This window comes from Vespula vulgaris, chromosome 4 (genome assembly GCF_905475345.1).
Source record: "Vespula vulgaris chromosome 4, iyVesVulg1.1, whole genome shotgun sequence".
Classification (NCBI taxonomy): Eukaryota; Metazoa; Arthropoda; class Insecta; order Hymenoptera; family Vespidae; genus Vespula; species Vespula vulgaris.
In genome coordinates, this window is record NC_066589.1 from 1928715 (window position 1) to 1949442 (window position 20728).

General features: G+C 37.8%; 1 protein-coding gene across 4 annotated transcripts; it reads right to left on the reverse strand.

Moving 5' to 3' along the window:
* Positions 1 to 75: 75 nt before the first annotated feature.
* Positions 76 to 20486, reverse strand: LOC127063174 (uncharacterized). 4 transcript variants are annotated; one of them, XM_050992560.1, is made up of 18 exons: positions 18845 to 20486; positions 17215 to 17399; positions 16916 to 17112; positions 9440 to 16845; positions 9023 to 9237; positions 8625 to 8925; positions 8311 to 8489; positions 8030 to 8219; positions 7718 to 7956; positions 7231 to 7630; positions 6585 to 6696; positions 6134 to 6500; positions 5951 to 5995; positions 5751 to 5876; positions 5539 to 5641; positions 4722 to 5453; positions 4512 to 4634; positions 76 to 4367 (listed from the first exon to the last, which is right to left on the reverse strand). In XM_050992560.1, the coding sequence occupies exons 1-18, from the start codon at positions 18987 to 18989 to the stop codon at positions 3310 to 3312; spliced, it is 12123 nt and encodes a 4040-aa protein (XP_050848517.1). In that variant the 5' UTR covers positions 18990 to 20486; the 3' UTR covers positions 76 to 3309. The 4 variants fall into 4 exon arrangements, with proteins under 4 accessions (XP_050848517.1, XP_050848515.1, XP_050848516.1 ...); XM_050992558.1 differs by having other exon boundaries at positions 76 to 4634; positions 18845 to 20483; XM_050992559.1 differs by having other exon boundaries at positions 4512 to 5453; positions 18845 to 20403.
* Positions 20487 to 20728: the final 242 nt, after the last annotated feature.

Sequence of the window (20728 nt, forward strand, 5' to 3'; positions counted from 1 at the left end):
AATAAGAAGCAGTGAATTATTAAGAAAAAAGAAAAAAAAAAAGAAAAAGAGAAAGATTGATTCAAGTCTACAATGTTATTTCAATATATTGAATTTTATTACAAAATGTTTGCATTTAGGCTACAACATGTAATATAATAATTGCGTTTGGTCTAGACCCTTATCAAAACAAAAGCTAAACTGCACCACATTTCCTATCGTCTTAGCAAGACACTTTTCTCTTCGGTTTACGTTTCAAGGAAACACGTACTATTTAAATGCGAATAAATCTACGCGCGATTTGAATTATCCAGATAAAAGACGACTACACAATCGGGTATCTCTCTCCGACGTTGCGTCTCGGTATCACAACGTACACGAAATATTAAATATCTCACTAAATGCAAATACGTTTCGACTATTAGCAATATGTATTATAATATTCGTATTAGATACATCTTTTCTTTCCACCTCTGAAGAGGTAAGAATATCGGAGTATGAATCTATATAGAACTTAATAGTCATAATCATATATGTTTATATAATACGCTTCTCGATGAAGGACAGGACAACAATTGAGACTTATTTGAAAAAATTTCGCTTTATAAACGCGACAATGATGACGACGTAAAGTATGCGAACAACGAGTTCAGGCATATATGTATATATGGTATGTGATATTTTTCCTTGAAGCGCACCCTAAGAACGAATGGTCCAAAGACATGTTGTTGTGTTCTAAAAGAAGACAATAGATCGTATTATTAAACTGCATAAAACCGAAAAATACATGTAGGTGTAAAAAATAATCAACTGAGCGGTAGTAAAACACCCTCCACTACGTTATACGGTGTGCACGTGTGTATAAACGTTCAATTACATTTTGTCGTTAAAACGTTTTCTCCAAGTAAAAGGAAACTATCCCAAGCAGCTAATTCTAAGATAATGTAATATCTTTTTTGTTTATATAGCTTCTATTTATATTAGGTATGCACGTACGTGTGATAACTAAACAGATACATGGTTTTTGCAAGTGCAATGTCACCGAAGACATGCCATTGCGTTAAAGAGCAGGAGGCTGGACGAAATCAAACGAGACAGTAATAAAAAATAAATTGCGTTTAAAAAAACTACCTTCTCTTTAAACGACTGTATCTGTTCAGTAAACACCACCTAGCGACCAAACTTCGTTTAGGCCTTCCTCTTGATAGAGAATATTAATTATGGCAGATTCTATCTGACTCGATTTTGCAAGAAGAATACCTAAACGATCGCTTTCCTTTGTTTCAATCGTTGAAACAATAGCAATCTTTTACATTCATTCGCGAATATATTTCGATATTCTTTCTCTCTTTCTCTCTCTCTCTCTCATCCATAATTATCTTTTATTATCCTCTACATATCCACTTTATGTAATAATAACGAATATTCTTAATAATTCATGCTCGATTAATTTTTTTTTAAGGAACGAAAAGAGTCCCATTATGGTTGCATGTGCTTAAATTTTCTTGAATTATACATATACGTACATATTACCACGTAGTTCATTGCACGCAAGATTATAATAAAATTTCTGTTACGCCACATATCCCTTCTCTTAACCTTTCCGATTATATTAATATCGCTAACATATGTGTGTGTGTGTGTGTGAGTGTGTGTTATACGAATATCGCTTTTTAATCATAGTTTTCTCACTTTTCGTAGAGCGCGTTCAGCAGCCTCCTGTTCTCTAATATATAACTATATTTAATGATTTAATCATATAATTATCAAGTAAAATTTGTAAAATACAATATACTAAACCCTATCATAAATCCTTAATCTTTCTTTATAAATAATTATAGTAATAGTCTTCACACCATTTGTTAATTTATAGTAATCAGATGTCATTCCTTTTTTGTTTCTAATTAATTTAAATATTACAATTTGTGCCCTTTGCACTAATTCACTTTATAGTATTTTGTTTGACTATGTAATATGATACACGTAATATATAATCTAAAGAACTTACGGTATTTACATATGTACACGTAACAACGGCGCGAATTTGTCAATAACTTTGTTTTTTTTTCTTCTTCTTTTTCTTGTTCTTAATAAGATCGACGTTCGTTCAACGAGAAATGCGTTCGTCGAAAGAAGACGCGCCTGATTAGAAGAAATGGGTTCGAAAACGAACGGGAAAAGGTTAAAATTCTAATCAGATCCGTCTCCTTCTCGAATCTTCAACAACACACTCAACGTTGAACAAAGGTATGGTCGCTGGCCTTTTATATTAATTCAATCGAACTGAAACTAATTACAAAAAGCTTACAATCCTTAAAAAATAGGCTCCATTGTTGACGATTCGGACTTGCCAAACTTCAGACTTGACCAACCTCGGATTTAGTTTCTTTTATGTTTCAGATCCAAAGTGCAGACTTTTGTCGTTTTCTTTTCTTTACTTCTGGAGCGACCGCTCGCCGAAGAGGCTCAAGAGGAAGACGATCCTAACTTCTATATTACATATCCTTATATATACTTTAGACGTTAACTTTACGCGTATAAAACAACACTAGATAATGTTATATCGTTACATTATGTAAATACTTCCATCAATTCATTTTCGAGCATCTTGATGTACCAAATATGATACAACTACGTTTAACCCGTAACTACAAGTATAAGAATCGTACGATACGAATTTCACCATACGATCGACCCTTATCTCGGTACAATTCGTACAACGAATTAGATGACGTTCAAATGAAAATTCACTTGACATTATTTTCCTTCGAACGTCCATCACGAGCAGACACACAAGTTTCATTTTTACGTGCCAAATGAAGCAGATTTGATAACGATATATCGTGATGAAAAGAATTCCAAAGTCTTCCGCCTATTGTACATTGCTTGTTTTGATCATCATTGCAATTTTTGATCTTGTCGCTGTGCATCGATATTCCTACAACACGCAGCACTGTTAGAGGAGTCGAAGAGAGTACGTTAAAACAAAGCGTCCGAACGAAAAGTATCGTATCCGTTAAACGATAGATCCGCTTCGTTTAGCAAGTTACCGAAGGCCGCAGGCAAAAGGAAAATGAAGAATTCAAAGTGTGCCCGTCCATTTCTTCGAAGTTTCAGGAACAAGAAGCGTAAGATAAGGGTTGATTGGTACGATGGTACCTACGGGCTAAAATATATCAATAGGATACCAGAAACCTGTGTCTCTCTCTCGAGACTCTTCTCCTCGAGCAAGAGTCGCGATCACTTTAAGAAGGAGAACCCAAACGTACATCCTGTACAGAGGATTTATACTTAAAAAACGCTTTAGGGTTGGCCAAGATTTCACTCATGCTACGAATCCAAATCGTCCTCCCTCTGGCTACTGAAATAAGACACCAAACCGCCAAACTCCCCAGTACCCTCCTCATCGTATTGTTTATTAGCCACAGCAGCCGGATCGTTAGGATGCGTTTGCGGTTGCTGTTGTTGCTGCGGTGGTTGAGATTGCGGGGGCTGCGGTTGCGGAGGCGCTTGAATCTGCGGCTGATTGTCCGCGGGAGACGAGAAATGTTCCGTAGGATAGGGCGAGCCTTGATAAGCAGCTGCGTCATCCGCCGTGGACATAGGCGGAGGAGGAGGGTAGGCACCGTAGTGATAATTGGGTGGCGGAGGTGGATGATACGGCGAGAAATTTCCTGGTGGTCTGTTTGGAGGTGGAGAAGGTTGTTGCATCGCATGGTTAACCGGCGAGGCGTTCGTAAATGGTGGCATCTGATGCCTCGGTCCCATGGGATTGTCGGTAAACCTGGAGATCGGTGGACCGCCTCTTACGTAAGGAGGTGGAGGCGGAGGTGGTGTTGGTCCACCTTTAGCCAACGGACTACCGGCCGCAGGTGGTATCATGGGCGGAGGACCCGGTGCCAAAGGAGAACTTCGGTCTCGACTACTTATGGATATAGGACCACCACCCGACGGAGAGGGATCCATAGGGTGATGAGGCGTGTGATACATTTGCGGTCCTGGAACTCTCATTCTCATCGGAGGTGTGCCAGATCTTACGGCCGCGAAGTGAGGTGGCATGGAAGATTGTCCTGGCTGTCTGTACGGCGAAGGTATCCTACCGCGTGGCTGCATCTCATAGCCGGTACGTGGACCTGTCATCATCTGTCCAGTTGTATTCGGGGCACCGAAATATTTATGACCCATCGCAGCAGCCGCTGCTGTGAACGACTGCGGATTATTCGACGACACCGGTTGCGACTGGAGCATCCTCGTGATCACGGAAGACTGTTGACCGGGCGGAAGAGACGAATAGACAGACTGCGCGTTCGCTTGCGTCGAAGGTGGCAACTGCGTAGGTACGCCGCTCGCTGGTGGTGTGGACGGTGCCGAGCCGGAAGTACTGCTACCTGGAGTGGGAAGTACGTTTGGGATATCGCTCGATTTAACTTCTGGGTTCGAATCCGTGCCCATGCCGAGCAAACCAGCTTCAGCCGCGGCTTTTGCTGCTGCTTCCGCGGCCCTGGCAGCTTCGAGAGCAAGAGTTTTCTTACCCTTGCCACGACCTCTCCTCTTTGGCTTCATCGGCGTTCCGTCGGGATTGAAGAGCTGCCCGTCTGGTCCTGTCATCATTGGAATATGCCCTTCTGCTGTCCTGTCGGCCTCAGGCGTGATGACTGTGGGTAAGTTAGGATTTATATTAGGTGATACGTTACTCGCTACGTCCAATCCGATCATGTTACTGCTATTGGCTGCCATAACACCTGGACTCGTGTTTGCTAATCCAGGGGAACCCAAAGCCGGAGCTCCACCTCTTCTCATCTGCTCGGCGATTATCTCGGCTTTGCTACGACGACCCCGTTTCTTTTTCTTCGGTACTTCGCCGTCGGTTCCTTCGGGAGCGTTCGGATCTCTCTGCCTCTCAGCAGCCAGTATCTCTAATGCTTTCAACCGTGCCTTCTCCAGTTTTTTAGCTTCTCGCTCTTCCTTCTTCTTTTTCTTCGCTATCTCGATGGCCGCCAACTCCAATTGCCGTCTACCATATTCTTCGTCCTCCATCATTATTTGTTCCAATTGTTCATCGTCCAGATCTGCTAATTCTCCGGGTCCAAGACCACCCAACGAACCTTCCGGTACATCTCCGGTAAAGGAACTAGCTACTGACATCGTTGTACCCGTCAATCCGACATTGTCCGGAAGACCTTCGTCCATCTTCGACGTTAATTCTCCCATTGGATTGTCCATTGTATGAGACAGAACGTCCTTGTCGTCTAGATGCTGACCATCTGTCGATCTTATCACCGAACCCATTAATAATTTCTGCTTACGAGCTTTATTCTTGCTTCCTGGTTTCGGTCCAGGCTTCTTTCTCGGTTTCGGAACACCGTCGACCATTGTTTTGCGCTTTGCCGCAGGACTTTTACTTTTTCTCGGTTTCTTACTTTTTGGCGATTTATTTTTGAATTTGGTGGCTTCTTTCTTAGGAGTGTAAATATCTGTTGTACAAAGGTTTTTTATATTGCTACAATATTCGAATAGTATCGTTGAAAGGAAGCAAGTGAGTAAAGACGGAAGATCTACCTGAATCAGAATCTTTTTCAGCATCTTCGTTTATGTCATCTGTTTCGTTAACGACAAATTCGTCTTCGCTTTCCACGGTTTTCCTTATAGCTTTTTTTAATTCCTGTAGGAAGGAAAAACACAAGATTATTCATTGTCCATTTGAAATGCTTCAGAGCTCGACGGTCAAATACGATTCATTATAAATATCCAAAAATATTTCAAACGAATACCTCTTCGCTATCCGTTGCTGTTGCTTCCTGATAATTGATCTTACGTCCTCGTCTACGACTACGTCTATCTAATATTTCTTCTTCCTCCTGTTTATAATTATCATCTGGTAAACCACCGTATACGATCTGTAAATGAAAAAACAGATATGAGCCGAATAAAAAAAGGACAACCTATGAAAGTAATATACAAGTAAAATCACCTTTCGTCTAATAGTTGGTGCCTTTTTCTGTTTGGGTGTGCTTTCCTACAAAGTATTTATATTATTATCGTCATAATTCGCTATATACTACATCATGCTTATTATATATATTATAATATATATATAAAAAAATATATATAATTAGAATTATGAATTTATCTTATAAATCATTTTATTATTTACTTTTTTCCTTTTTTGGGCTACGATTTCATCAAGTTGCGGAGGAACCAATGTATCCGCATTTGCAACGACGTTCTCCATTATCTCTACTTTCACGCTCTCAGTATTGTGCGTATTTTCAACATTTTCAACGTTTTCAAGATTAGCGATATTCTCTTCGTTTTCGTTCTTAGCAGGCGTCGGTTCCTCACTTTCCTGGATAACGGCGGCATTCACATTTTCTGACGCATCCTGATCGTTACTTCTTGGCTCATCTTCCTCCTCGTTATCACTTTGGTTATCTGACTCTATTATACGTTTTCTCCTTTTCTTCTTTTTACTTTTCACTTTCGAAGTCGTCCTATATCTTGAAGTTGGTATAGTTCTGCTCCTATACAAAGTACACGAATTTACTGTTATACCGTACACATTTCATGTAATATCGTATATATTATTTTACATTGACAAAATTTACTTTTTCTTTCTTTGTCTCCAGGAATTATCACTATCTTCGCTATCTGAATTTTCCCACATGGATCGAGACTTTTTCCTTTTTGGGCGATCGCTCTCTTCACTATCGTCATTAACTATAAAAATATCGTACGAATGATTATATATGTATATATATAATCAAAAGTCGTAGAATATTAACGCGAACATGTGTGCGCCGGGAAAAACATTTATCGATGACCCAAACTTGAAAAGGATTATGCAAGACACGATAATAACGAGGATTTATTAGAAATCCTTAGAATTAGAATTTGAAGTTACGATTTGACAATTATTAATATCTGACGTTTATTGCGAGTAAGAACTTGGAATTGAATAATTGATCGCAAAAGGAATTTAAATGATAAATTATTAATTCCTAAGATAAAGGAAAATAGAATTTGGAAATTAATCGGTGAAGCGACTTAGAATTAGGAAGAGTATTAGAAATCAGACTTAAAATTTCATTGGCATAGGGACGTATAAAATATTCAATTCCTCGCAAATAGCACTTAAGTCCTTAAAATCGTAGATTCCAATTTTTCCTCTCTTCTCGAGATAACCAACAGTAACCAACAGAGACGCGAAAAGAGACAGTACGTTGTATCACATATTTACAGCTTTAAACTTACTGAAATCTGGATCGTAAGTAGTCGTTATTCTGGCTCTAGTAGACCTTCTAACTGGTCGCGAATCTCCCTTTCTACCACGACGCCTAGAATCGGTGAAACTACTTTCATCTGATGATGTCATATGATCATCAAAATCTTCTTCGTCGTCCGAACTAGTCCCTTTGAAATCTTCGTCGCTTTCTGGATCGTCCTCGCTGCTTATATCCAAGCTATTCAATTTACGATGTTTTCTTCGCGCTAATAATCGTTTAGTAACTCTTTTCCGTTCTTCTTCTTCTTCATCGACCTCCTCCTTTTCCACTTTATATTCCTCGTCGCTTTCTCTTTCAGATTTTTGTTCTAAATCGTTTTTATCCTCATCTACGCCCTTCATCTGTAGTCCTTCGACTTGTTGATGAAGCTTTTTATACAAAGAGTTCAGAGTTAAAAGATCTAATTCGTAATCTCACACGTTACATTAAATATTTTTGTGCTTTGATATACCAACCTGTGCTTCCTCCTTTTCTGCATTAACTATCGTTGCAATGTCTTTACCTCTTCCTTGATTACCAGCACCTTGGACAGCTTCTACTTCGTCTTGAATCGCAGCATTGATCATATCGTCATATTCATTGAACTTGTAAGTATTCGCACAACGTCTTTCTCGTAATTGATACACCGGTTCGCTCTCTTCGCTGCTCGATGTTTCCGAACTTGAAGCCGATGATGATTGCTCGGACGAAGATTCTTTAAATAGAATACAAATGAAATTATTACAATGTAAACATTTAATACATAACAAATGTCTTCATAAATTTACCATTTTCAGATTCTTGACTTGATTCCTTTAAATCCTTTTGAACGCGTTGCGTCTCATTTTTATGTAAAACATTATCTAAACTTATACCAACAAAAGCCAGCCTCTTTTTTCTTAATACTTCATTTTCGTGACGTTTTGTCACTTGATCATACGTCTTTAAACTTTCACGTAATTTAGATACCAATATATTCTGTTAAATGATATGGCAAAATTAATATTCTTTTGTAACAACAAACTTGCTTAATAATTTTTATTCAAATCTTTCACGTGGAATAACTTACATGCTGACACGGTGGACAGAACCAATCACCTTCTGGTATAAGCATGAGCGCGGGTCTCAAACAAGAACAATGCCATCCTTTATCACAAGAATCGCATAAAAGAATCCATTCGGGATGATCGGCCTTGCCACATTTTTGACAAGCATATTCATCATCTGCTTCTTCAACATCACTTTGACCTACGGAGGAAAAAAGGAGAACGTGAGAATTTGCATAATTTATATTTGAGATTATTTAATTTCGACATTATAGTAAAATTGTTTTTTTAGATCCTATCTTATTTCATGTACTAAAATTTATATTGCATTTATTACCTTTCTGAGCAGTTCTAGCTCTTCTCAATGGCTCAGATTCTTGATCCTTCTCAAGATCACTTTCGGGAGAAAATTCGTGATCGCTTTTGAAAAGTAAAGATCCTTCAGTTTCTATTTCTTCTTCTTCTTCCTCATCTTCATTATCGATATCGTTATCACTACTAGAACCAGATGAACTTTGCCATGGATTGGCTTCATTAAATTTTGCAAGCATTTTCTTCTTTTTTCGCTTTTTTCGTTTTCTTTTAGATTTTATATCTTTATCGATTTCTTTCATTATAACTTCTTCTTCACTTTCGTTCTGTAAAGTACATATAATTTACAATAATGATACAAAAATAATTAGATAAGCGCTTTTTCGCGCTATTTATATTTATTTAATTATTAAATATATATACTTTTTGTTTTCTTCTTTTTTTCTTATCTGTAGTGTCCTTCTTCTCTTTTACTTCAGTTAATGCTTCTTCTTCTATTCTCCTCCTATCTGCTGCCTCTTTAATCTTTAATTGGGCAATTCTTCTTGATTGCCTAACAGGTGTTTCAGTTTGTAGTACACCTTCTTGTTGTTCAGGTGCAATATCCCTTCCTATTTCTAAACCCAAAACCATTTTTCCTGTAAATAAAAGATGATGCTATAAATATTTATTTTTATTTAATTAATTAATTTAATTACCCTTATATCTAAATTTTTTATTTTTTTTTTTATTCGTCATATAAATATCATTCTTATATTTAATATTACTTATCTCGTTAAAAGAAAAAAGAAGGAAAGAAAATAAATTAGCAATAAAAGTTGCAAGGGTCGTTGAACTTACTTTTCTTTCTCTTTTTTTGAGACGAAGATGGTGTTGTCTCCAATGAAGAAACATTGATAGGCGTACCCTCAAGTTGCACGTTAGGAGATTCTTCCGACGTTTGATTTACATTGACTCCTCCTGAATGCTTCGGACGCGAACGTCCACCGCCTCTGCAACGTCGTCTCCTGCCTTTTGGGCGTCCCCTATTTTTACGTCCCATTGGAATAGAACGCGTAATTGTAAGATCATCGCTACCATCTTTATTATCCTCTGCTATTTTACATTTCACAGCCTCATCCTCCGAGCTTATAGTTACAATACGACTCTCTTCGACCGACTTGCGCAATTGTTTATCTGGTATACGTTTTGCACGTAATTTTATTCTTTTACCCCCCATCATTTCTTCTTCTTCTTCTTGTTTTTCTCCTAAATCTTCGGAATTCGAATCTTGTGCGCTATTACGTCGTTTTCGTGAAACTTTCGTAGTTTCTGAACCATCCAACTTCCAACCTTCGTATACGAGTTCAGAAACTGATTTAACGCGAATACCTATTTTTGCATTAGTACCATCTTCACCAATGTTTATATTTAAACCTTTCAATGTATCATCTTCGGTACATGCTAGTGGATCAGGCTCTTCTGATGGTGCATCAAACACATTTTCATGATCAGCTCCTATAGAATCATCTGACGATACTGTAACTGCTTTGACTTCAACATTTTGAATTTCTGAAAGATCCTTTTTATTCTTCAAATCTAAATTATCTTTTGGTAAAACGTCGTTTTTAAAATTGTCTCCAACATCAATATTACTCATAACTGCATTGTACGTATCTGTAATAGGTGGTATTGTTAAGGAATCATTTACTTTGTTAAGTATGTTGCCTTCAAGTTTCAATTCTTTCTTTTCAATTACAGTTTCCATCTTCGTTTCCGATTGTGAATTATACTTTACGTCAGTGGATAAAGTTTCTACAAAAGGTTTTATATAAGGCGGTTTAGATTTTAATGGTGGTACATCTTCAACCTGTGAGGTATCACTCGCTCTTTTATTACCTTCTTTCTTAAAATCATTTCTTATAATTCCTAATACTTCTTCTTTTTTTTCAGATATTTGCTCCTGTTCAGCACAGGCTGCCATAGTGTTCTGTATATTGATTACAGATTTGTTATAAATATTATCCTTATTTGTATTGGAAATATTAATAAAATCAGTCTGTTTACTTTTATCATCGCTTATATCATAGGAGACAGTTGGCTTATTAGCAATGGAATTTGTATGATTTATATTATCAGAAAGATTACTGTCTTTTAACTCTGCTAATGAATGAGTTTCATAACTTTGTGATGCTTGTTGTATATCATTGTCTAATTTAATTGTAGAAGTATTTGATACAGACTGATTAATTGTTTCAACTGCAGTAGTTTCATTTACAGTATTATCAATGTAGTTATTCCCTTTTGTTTCAAACTTATTTTGCTCATTTTCATTTTCCAGATAATCTGCTTTTAATCCCTGATATTGTTGCGATTTTGGTAATACTTCTGCAACCTGCAATGTCATTTCTTTACTTTTAGCAATGTTATCTTTATCGTTTATCTTTTCTACAACTTGTTGATCCATAACACTTACGGAATGATCTAATATATTTGTTTGATCATCCATGTCACCCGATCCACTATTTTTTTGAACTTGTATTAAATTAGCAGTATTTTCTGTATTGTCTGTATTTTTATTACTATCTAACTTTTCAAGCACAGAGTTATCTATGTCTTGCACTGACTGAGTAGAAGCCTTATTTTCATTTTGTAATTTTGTTATTGTGGTCTCATCTAAAATGCTTTTATTGTTCTGAGTATTGTTCACATATTCTTTGACAATTTGATTAGAAGTAATTTGAAACTCTGCTTGAGTTTTTTCATTTACAAATGTTTGTGAGTGAGAATGATCTGATGATGCCGACAGTATTGTTGATGTAGTATTATTTAGTTTGCTAGAACTATCAAGAGGAGATGCATTATGTAATTCTATATCCTCCCTGTATTCGTCTTTGCTAGATGCATCGCTTGTTTGTTCATTTTTACTTGTGTCACTGCATTTAACATCATCACTACTTACTTCAGTATTTCTTTTGTTGAAAATATCACTTACTTTTTCTGAATTAGTATTACACGTTTCCTTCTTATTCTCTACTTCGTTTTTAGTAGAAATCTTATCAGTTTCGATTTGTAAATTTGATTCTAACTCTTCTTTATTCTGTACAAATTGCTGTGGCTCTTCAAGTAATGTATAATTTTTGTCGCTTATACATTCCTGTTCAATGTTTGTGTTTTTTGTAATTTTGTTATCATTTACTGGATGCTCTTCTGCAGAACAATTAGGGATATCTGTAGATTCATATTCCTCTAACGTATCTGCCTCAAAAACATCGTCGCTGCCATCCTCATTAGAATCGTTACTATCATAATTCGCTACTAAAGATTGTTTATTAAGTGAATTTTTTTCAGATTCCTTTGAAATTAAATTTATTTCACTTTGTACATTTTGTTTTTCAGTATTATCCATATCTTCTTTTAACTTTACATCTGTATTTTCATAACTACTATTACTTATGGCCGTTTCAGATTTCTCTGTATATGTTTCAGTTATTTGTACATTATCACTTTCCTTATCATTTGTTCTACTATTTGAATCTTTTTGTTCAACAATTTCTACAGTAATAGGGGAATTATCATCCTTGTCAATTGCTGTAGAAGTATTTAGTGCACTTGTCTGATTTTCTGTGATAGGAGGTAAATCATTTTGCATAGAAAAATTATCTTCTTTTTTTGTATTTTGATCATTCAACAAATTTTCATTGCAAACCGTTGATTTCTCATCATCGGGTGGTGTTGTTATCTTTTCATTAGATAGAACTTCATTAGATGAAGTTTCTTCCACCTCTTTTGAGGATTCATTAGATTCTGACATTCTGTCGTCAATTATCATATCTTCATTTGAATCTTGATCAATACAAGAACTTGGATTTTCTGATACATCATCGGCATATTCATTTACACTTTGATCCATACTAGATGAATAATTTTCTTTTAATGATGGTATATCGTTCGTTTCTGCAGATTTCATAATAGAAATATTAGATACTATTGGTGCTAATACATTAAATGCACTATTACTTGTTTTAGCTGAGAATGGATTTTCGATTTGTTGGGATACTATCGGTATGTTGGTATTGTCTTGCAAAAATATATTTTGAACGGATTTATCGTTCGAACTACTTATAACAGAAGCAAATGATTCTTTATTATATTCTTGCATACATGCAGAACTGCTAACAGTTTCATTGTCGATAAGGTCAGATTCAGGAATATCTTCGGAAGTATTAGTTTTGTCGTAAGAATTGGTTAAGTGTTTCTCTTTAATTTCTTCTGAATCTCCTGAACCTTCGTCTTGCACTCCTAAATCTGACAATGCATCATTTCTTTCACTATTTTTATCATAGTTGACTGACATTGAATCAGCATCCGAACTAAATTGTCCTTTCATTTTTTCAGTATCAGTATCCATTGATTGTTCCTCTTGCGTATCAAATTCAGACAAATTATCGTTCTTATCGCTGTGTTTATCGTAATTTTCTCTACCTAAATCTACCTCGTCTTTTTTAAGAGCTTGAAATTCGTCAGAGACATGATCTACTTCTTGTACTCCAGCAGAGCTATGTACTTCTTGGAAATTCGGAGACGGAATTAAATCCGTAGATTCTATATTATTAGTATTATCCTCACATGCACATTCCTGTAGATTTTTCGATTCCATTTGTATATCTTGATTCTGATCTTTATTACACGGTGACATACACGTTGTATGTTCGGTTGTATCTGTTGTTGGTTCAGATTCTGTTTTTTCTATAATCTCATGAGAAATTTCTTCTTTGGAAGATTTATGTTCAGCTTCATTCTCAGAGTAAGTACTGAGTGGTTCTGTGTGTTCTTGTATGTTGTCTGATGTGTTAAGGTTGACATCCTTTTCAGGACTTGTCGATTGATAAGATCTGTCATCTATAAATTTCGATTGATCAGTTGTAGTGCTTTCACTGTGCTGTGCTGTATGCTCAGTCTTCGTATCATTATCATTCACAATTATCTTCTTATGCTGAAGATCTGGACTATTTGTTAATGATTCCGCTGTATTTAACGTAATATTTATATTATTAGTAATAAAGGATTGTGAAACAACGTCTGTAGACTCAGATTTTTCGGGTTTTACAATACTTTCTTCCGATTCTTCTTTGTCATTGGCATAAGCAGATTCTTGTACAGTGTTCGATTGTAAATCTTCATCTATTTGAGTAGTTGTTCTTGGTACATCAATCGCATTGTGAGCACTTTCTTCATTTGAGTTCCATGTATGACTCGAACCCTCCAGTTTCTCCCTTTTGTCATTTGCACAATATATATTATGAGAATCAAACGAACTGGCTTTTAATGAATTATTGTTTGTTTGAGTAACATCAAATTCTTCCGATTTATATGACAAAAGTGTATCTTCTGAAGGTTTGGAAGAAGAAACACATTCATACTGTAATGTGTCAGATTTACATTGAATCGATGTTGTGACAACTTGATCCGACTGAGTTTCCAAATCTACAGACTTTGAAGTATATGAAATGCAATTTGGTCCAAAAAAAAATCTTGGTGGCGATGCAGATTTTGGTTTACATTCGTTATCTACCTTGTGTAAAAATTCGGAATTTTGTGTAACTATGTTACTTGAATCTGAAACATTTGTAGAAACTTTTTCACTGCTTAATGAATAGGGTACAAGCATGGTATTTGTACTAGACTCCAAACCTTCTGAAGTATCGGCCTGACATGAAGATATAGAGGAATCGCATTGTATGGTTTCCAATAATTTAGAATTCTCTTTAGATTTTTTTGAATTGCTATCAATCGTATCTGTATCAGTAACGTTAGATTCTATACTATTTTGATCTAGCGTACTAACTTCATTGAAAGAATTTGCATTCATCTTCTCATTTAAGTTATCAGTGCTAGAAAGGCATTCAAAACCGACTTTTGACAAAGATAAGTCTTCGCTTGTCTGTAAAGTGTTTTCATCTTTATTGCTACATTTCTGATCGCTAGTGCCTTCTTTGGGAAAATACTGTTCCTTCTGTGATATGTCTTCTTCATTTGATATGATACTACTGTCGCACTCTGTTTTTTCTGCTGGTTTACCTACGTCCCACCTCGATAATCGTTTAATAGAACCACTTGTACTTTTCGGAATTATTTGAACGCCCAGAGTTGGTTTAAATTTTGGCTTCTCTTGTGTAGAGCCTACTACTTGACTGTCGTTAATATCAACGTTAGATTGGGAATAATTCCTATTTAACCTTACAGAGTTTTTGCTTGTCTCCATAGAAGCAGTTGAAACTTCCTTTATAAGATTTTCTTCATTTAATATCTCACTTGAAGATAAAGCAGCAGTTGCTGAGTCAGCTTCACTTTTTGATTGGTTGCTTTCTTTATTATCAGTTGACGTGTCATCACCAGGATTACCTGTTTCGCATTCAACTCCGGAACCCTCACCGTAGAAAAACATAACAGGTTCTTCTATAGGTTCACCAACTCCAGGATTGACAGCGTCGCAATCACTACCAGATCCTTCACCCTGAACCATCATTAATGGTTCTTCAATTGCTTCACTTGTTTCTTCTCTCCAACTACTATTGAGCATTGTTCTTTTATCAATGGATCCTCTAATGGGTATTACATCTGCCCTTATTCTTTTTAGAATATCAGATTGCGCATCATCCCCCTCTAATGGCCTTTTTATAGAAGTTGGACCCATTCGTAAAGCTGTTATTTTACTCGGATCTGGTAGTAACGCGTAACTTGGTAATCTATGCTCCTCTTTAGGAGGTAATCTAGCAGTGCTGTGATACGCAGTAGCAGACATTTCATAGGCTGTAAATGGCATTTGTCGTTTACTTAAATCTGCTACCATAGCATGATTACGCATCATCACTGCTCTAGCATCATAGGATAGATTTTGCACGTCTGGTTTGTTCGATTTCTTGGTACTCAAATCCATTTCTCTATGTTGAAAATTTTGAGATCTATATCCAGGTGTAGATAAATCCATGCTTTTGGTGAATTTTCGACTAGAAAGATCAATTCCCGAAAAATCCATGGGACTACTTTGTTCATTTACACTTTCCCAACCACGAGGTGATGTAGATAAATCCATACCTCTATGTCCTCGAAGTATAGCAGGTTTTTCAGGTTGACCTCTTGGACAAAAATCTTGTGGTAATCTGTCATCATCTCCATTTATTGTAGAATTAAGCATACCCCCAGATCTTGCCAGATTCTCTGCTATTTTTTCCAATGACTTTGTTCCACTTGGCTTTTCGAGTTTTTCAGCTTGCATTCTCACAAGATTTGCAGCTAATTGATCTATTGGTTTAACAGACAATTTACTGTGTCCAGATGTAATATCTGTAGATGTAAAAGAAATGCTATTTTTACCAGATAATTTTTCTAAAGATTTCATTACAGATTCTGTTGTTTCCTCCATAGTATTATGCTTTTTAGATATATTTATTGGGGTACTAATAGACAATATATGATTTGCGTTCTTTTCTTCCTGCACCTGTTTCAAATCTGCGATATTTACAAGTTTAAGAGGAGAAGTGATGACAGGTGTTTCTATTGATTTCAAAGGTACTAATTCTTCATTGGTAATTTTATTGATATTTGATTTCGTTAAATTTTCAGATTTGACAGATTCCAGAGGCTTAGAATCGGATGCATGAGATATAATGGTTTCTTCCGATAAGGTTTTCTTTTCATTAATTTTCTCAGTCGGTATATGAGCACTTCCATTAGTCACTTTTGCAGTACTTACAGGTTGTATGTTTGATTTTAGAACTTGATCTTGTGCTACCTCTAAAGAATCATCTTCCTCTGTATTTTGTTTGGAACTTTCATCATTGGTTACATCTTCGTCTTCTTCATCTTCTTCTTCATCGTCATCTTCTTCATCCTCTTCTTCCTCCTCCTCCTCCTCCTCCTCCTCCTCCTCTTCTTCTTCCTCTTCCTCTTCCTCATCTATTTCTTCCTCCTCGTTCTCAACTTCAGCATTATCTTGATCAGCGATAATAGCATTTCGTTCTCGATCATCTTCAACGTTTTCAAGATCATCTTTTTGTTCATCCTTTTCTTCTAAATTATCATTATGAGTGCCATTTTGTTGTATAACTTCATCTTCTTCCAAACTGGGTGATGTAGTTATTTGGCCAGTGTCTATTATAGGTTTTTCAGAAATTTCTAAACTATTACTATCTTCGTTAATTGGTATCGATTCAGCTTCACCATTTGACAGAGTGTTTATTAGATTAACAACGCCATCCCGATCTCTAGTATTGGAAAGTATTTATATTAATGTACAGCAATATTAAATAAGAGTATTATATAAGCAAAACTTACTTAGCCACTAGTTCCCAATTTTCCTCATCTAAATCCTCCCTGTATACTCTAATATTACACTCTTCATCGAGCTGACACCAATAGGCTAATCCAGTTTTGTCCCTCCCTAATGGTTCCACACGTAACTCATCAGCTGCGAGCTTATTTACTTCATTTTTAAACTTTTGATTCAAATCGAACTGTGTTTCCAAGAGTACCTATGATAATGATTATAATATTAACAGAACTATTAATATACAAGTAAACATCACAGATAATAGCAATGATATAAAAAAAAATATATATGTATATCAATGTACCTTAAGTAGACGTAATTTAACAGCAATACGAGCTTTCTTGTAACCAAAACGTTCAAGTTCCCACCCATCCTGATTCGAATAAGTATGACAAAATTTGACCAATGCTCGCTCCCATTTCTCAGGAGACACTGTCTTACGTGTTTTTCTTAGTAATTTGATGTGTAAATCTACTAATTGTTGAGGTACTGAAAGAAAAATAATATCTATATGATAAACCAGTACAATTCCAATAAGAATATAATGCATATATAGAAAAATTAAAAGAAAGTCCTGAAAGTCAAAGACAATAGAATCATAAATATATCAAAAGTAAAAAGAACTTTTTTTATATAAAAGAAATAAATAAAATTTATATCCAAAACTATTACTTCTTTAAAAGAAATAGTGATATTTAATAAATGCGCAAAACTCGGTTTATAAAAAGTCTCTCGTAAAAGAAACTATTAAATACATTGCGAAAAAGAAGGTAGAGATAACGAAAAGAGAGTAAAATGCCAAGATTTATCTAGAATCGAAATGTCAAAATATATCATGCCTATGAACAAACCGAAATGTGTCCGTAATTCGTAATCACGTGTAACCGCGATTGACAAGAAGGAAGGGAGGTGGCAGCACGGGGCAAAACAACAACACACGACGAAACGATCTCGAGGGTTTATCTGTCAAATCGGTAGTCTTTTGCACCACCCATGCAAGAGAGAAAGAGACCTCGTTGGTTCGGAGTAAAAAAAGAATACGAAGAACACGAATTGCGCGCTTTCCTCGGAGAGATCCACCCAACATTACAAATGGAACGAGAGAAAGAGAGAGAGAGAGAGAGAGAGAGAGAGAAAGAGAGGGGGAAGAGATGAAGAAACGAAGAAAATAGTCGTAGATTCACGATATAGTACAGATTAGCCACAGACCTTGTAGTTACAGTGGAGAGGGATGAAAACAGAGGGAGGTCGTGCGTATTGCGCACGCACATATGTGTATGCATGCATCCATACATACGTACATCATCCATCCATCCATCTATACATACATACATACATACATACATACATACATACATACGCGTACGCAGGTATACAACCTACGAACGTATATGAATGTGTAGAAGTGGGCAGTCAAATACATAAGAGGCAATTTTCGAACTAACATTCATCTACGTCTTTACAAAGAGTTTCGTTGCGTTACTAACATCGACAGTAAGAAAGAGAATCGTGAAAAAGGAAAACAAAACTGATGGAGTTCGCGCGAGACTTTTCGTCTGGCGGGGGCGGGTCGGTTATTCTCTGCCCCCTCCCTCTTTTTCATCCCACTCGCAGAGAGCATTCGTTTTGTCTCACTCACTCCCTCTCTCTCTCTCTCTCTCTTTCTTTCTCCCTTGTTCATTCGTTCTCTTACATGAACCATGCGCGAGCGCGCGTATTATACAGAGAGACACATATACGCATGTGACAAGCATATACACAGAAAGAAAGACTCAAAGAAGAGGAGTAGCAGCAGCAGCAGCAGCAGCAGCACGAGCGAGCGCGAGTGCGCGCGCGCGCGCGCGCATATACGTACGCGCACTACGAACGACGAAACGAAACGAACGAACGCGGTGGTAAGATAGAAGGAATATACACAGATAATTTTGACTCACCTTCCTGCGTGTTTTCGATCATTTCTTGCAACCTCGCGATGTCCGGATAGACTATGCCACAGGATTTGCCGAAACACTCGAGGAAGGAGCAGATCACGGCGAAATTTGGGTCACTCGCGCAAGAGGCTTCGTTATCGGACGCCATTTTTCCGCCGCTAAAACTCTCTTCGCAGAGGGGCCCGTAGCCGTGCTAGGGCCGATACGCTACTACGCTAGGCGGCCTCACGACTCGCGTATCGCATTTTCGGTTCTTTGCCGTTTTCTTCTTCTATCTCCCTCTCTTTCTCTCGCGCGCGTCCTCGCGCGAAATCCTCGAAGAAAGTCAAAGAAAGAGAGGGGGAGATGGGAGAGAGAGAGAGAGAGAAGACAACTCGCGAGAGAGCCGCCGGTAGACAGAGTGAGAAGCGTCGATACACACACCGAGAATCTCGCTTCCCGCTTTTTCGTCCCTTCTCTCGTCTCTTCCCGTCCTTTTCCTCTCCTTTCCTCCGTTCGTTCGATCAACACCACACAACGACGACGACGACGACGACGACGTCGACGACGACGACGACGTACTGATGATTCTTCTCTCCTCTCCTCTCCTCTCTTTACTATCAACCTTACCCGCCGTTATTCGCGCACCAGCGACGACGGTAAGCACAACACCGGAGAGACATAGAAAGACACACGCGCACGGAATATCCTCTCTCTTTTTTTACGTCTTCTCCTTATTCTTCTTCTTCTTCTTTAACACCTCGTTCGAGACTCGAGAAAAGTAAAGTCGCTCTCGCACGCCTCCTCCGCCTTCTTCCACGCACTTTTCACATATCACAAGTCTCCTTGTACACTCACGCACGCACGCAAAGACACGACGCACGCAAGCACGAACGCACACTGAGATCCGCTGTCGGATCTCGCACCCGCTTCAAACTATCTTTCTTTCTCTCTTTCTCTATCTCCCTCTCTCTCTTTCTCATCGCCTGTGTTTCTGTCTCTCTTCAGCAGGGAAGAACGCGCGCGCAGCATACGATCGTAACGACGTCGCGCACGTAACACACAGCGATCGCTTTCCTCGTTGTGTGTTTGGCACCACTCTCTAGCCTCGTTCGCTCTTCTCTCGTGCCTCGCCTTAGAGGAAACGCGAAGACGATCGTTAGCGCGCAACTTCTAAGACGTACAGAGCTTTGACGGCGCAGGACAACAACAGCCGCACGATCATCAACAATAACAATAACAATAACTATAAACGCGACTTTGACGGCGATCACGAAGACGCGACAACGAACGCAACCGCGACGACGACGACGACGACGACGACGACGACGGCGACGGCGACGTCGCTGCTGATGTACGCGTTCCCTTTCTTTGCAACGAGTCTCATTGGACATAACCACCTCCGCCTCCTCCTCGTCGGCTCTCCGGGCCTACGAAACGTTACGAAGGAGTAGGGGTTCTCAATCGGCAATGTCCGTCTCTACTCGGTTCGCACGAACCGAGCGCCACGCTTACGATCGAACCATCCGATCGAGCGTTCGATCTTGACTCTCCCACTCTCCGTCGTCCTTTCCTTTGCATTTCTAACGATCGATCGCATCGATTGGTGCGTACAAAAAATTGCCTCCTTCCGATCGATCTCTCTTGCTAACATGCTCTTATTCGAAGTTCAACAGAATCTTGTTTCGCATTTTCATCTCTATTAGCTCTCACATACGAGCGAACGAATTTTCTAGAGCCTCGCGCAAACGGTGCTCAACTTCTATCTCTAGCTTTCGTTTTTGCCGCGTTTTACGATAGGCAGCACTGAATCCCCTTGCCCCGCCACTTGCTTCTACATACGTATATACATACTATACATACATACGTACATACGTACATATATAACAACCTTATTGCAACGACGGA

Excerpts from the sequence above, each read along its gene's own strand:
- LOC127063174 (XM_050992557.1), bottom strand. The coding sequence starts at position 18,989 with ATGGCGTCCGATAACGAAGCCTCTTGCGCGAGTGACCCAAATTTCGCC. Across the intron at positions 16,846-16,915 it reads AATTGGGAACTAGTGGCTAA|AGATCGGGATGGCGTTGTTA; the intron begins GTAAGTTTTGCT and ends TTCCAATACTAG. Across the intron at positions 5,642-5,750 it reads CAGCAACGGATAGCGAAGAG|GAATTAAAAAAAGCTATAAG; the intron begins GTATTCGTTTGA and ends TCCTTCCTACAG.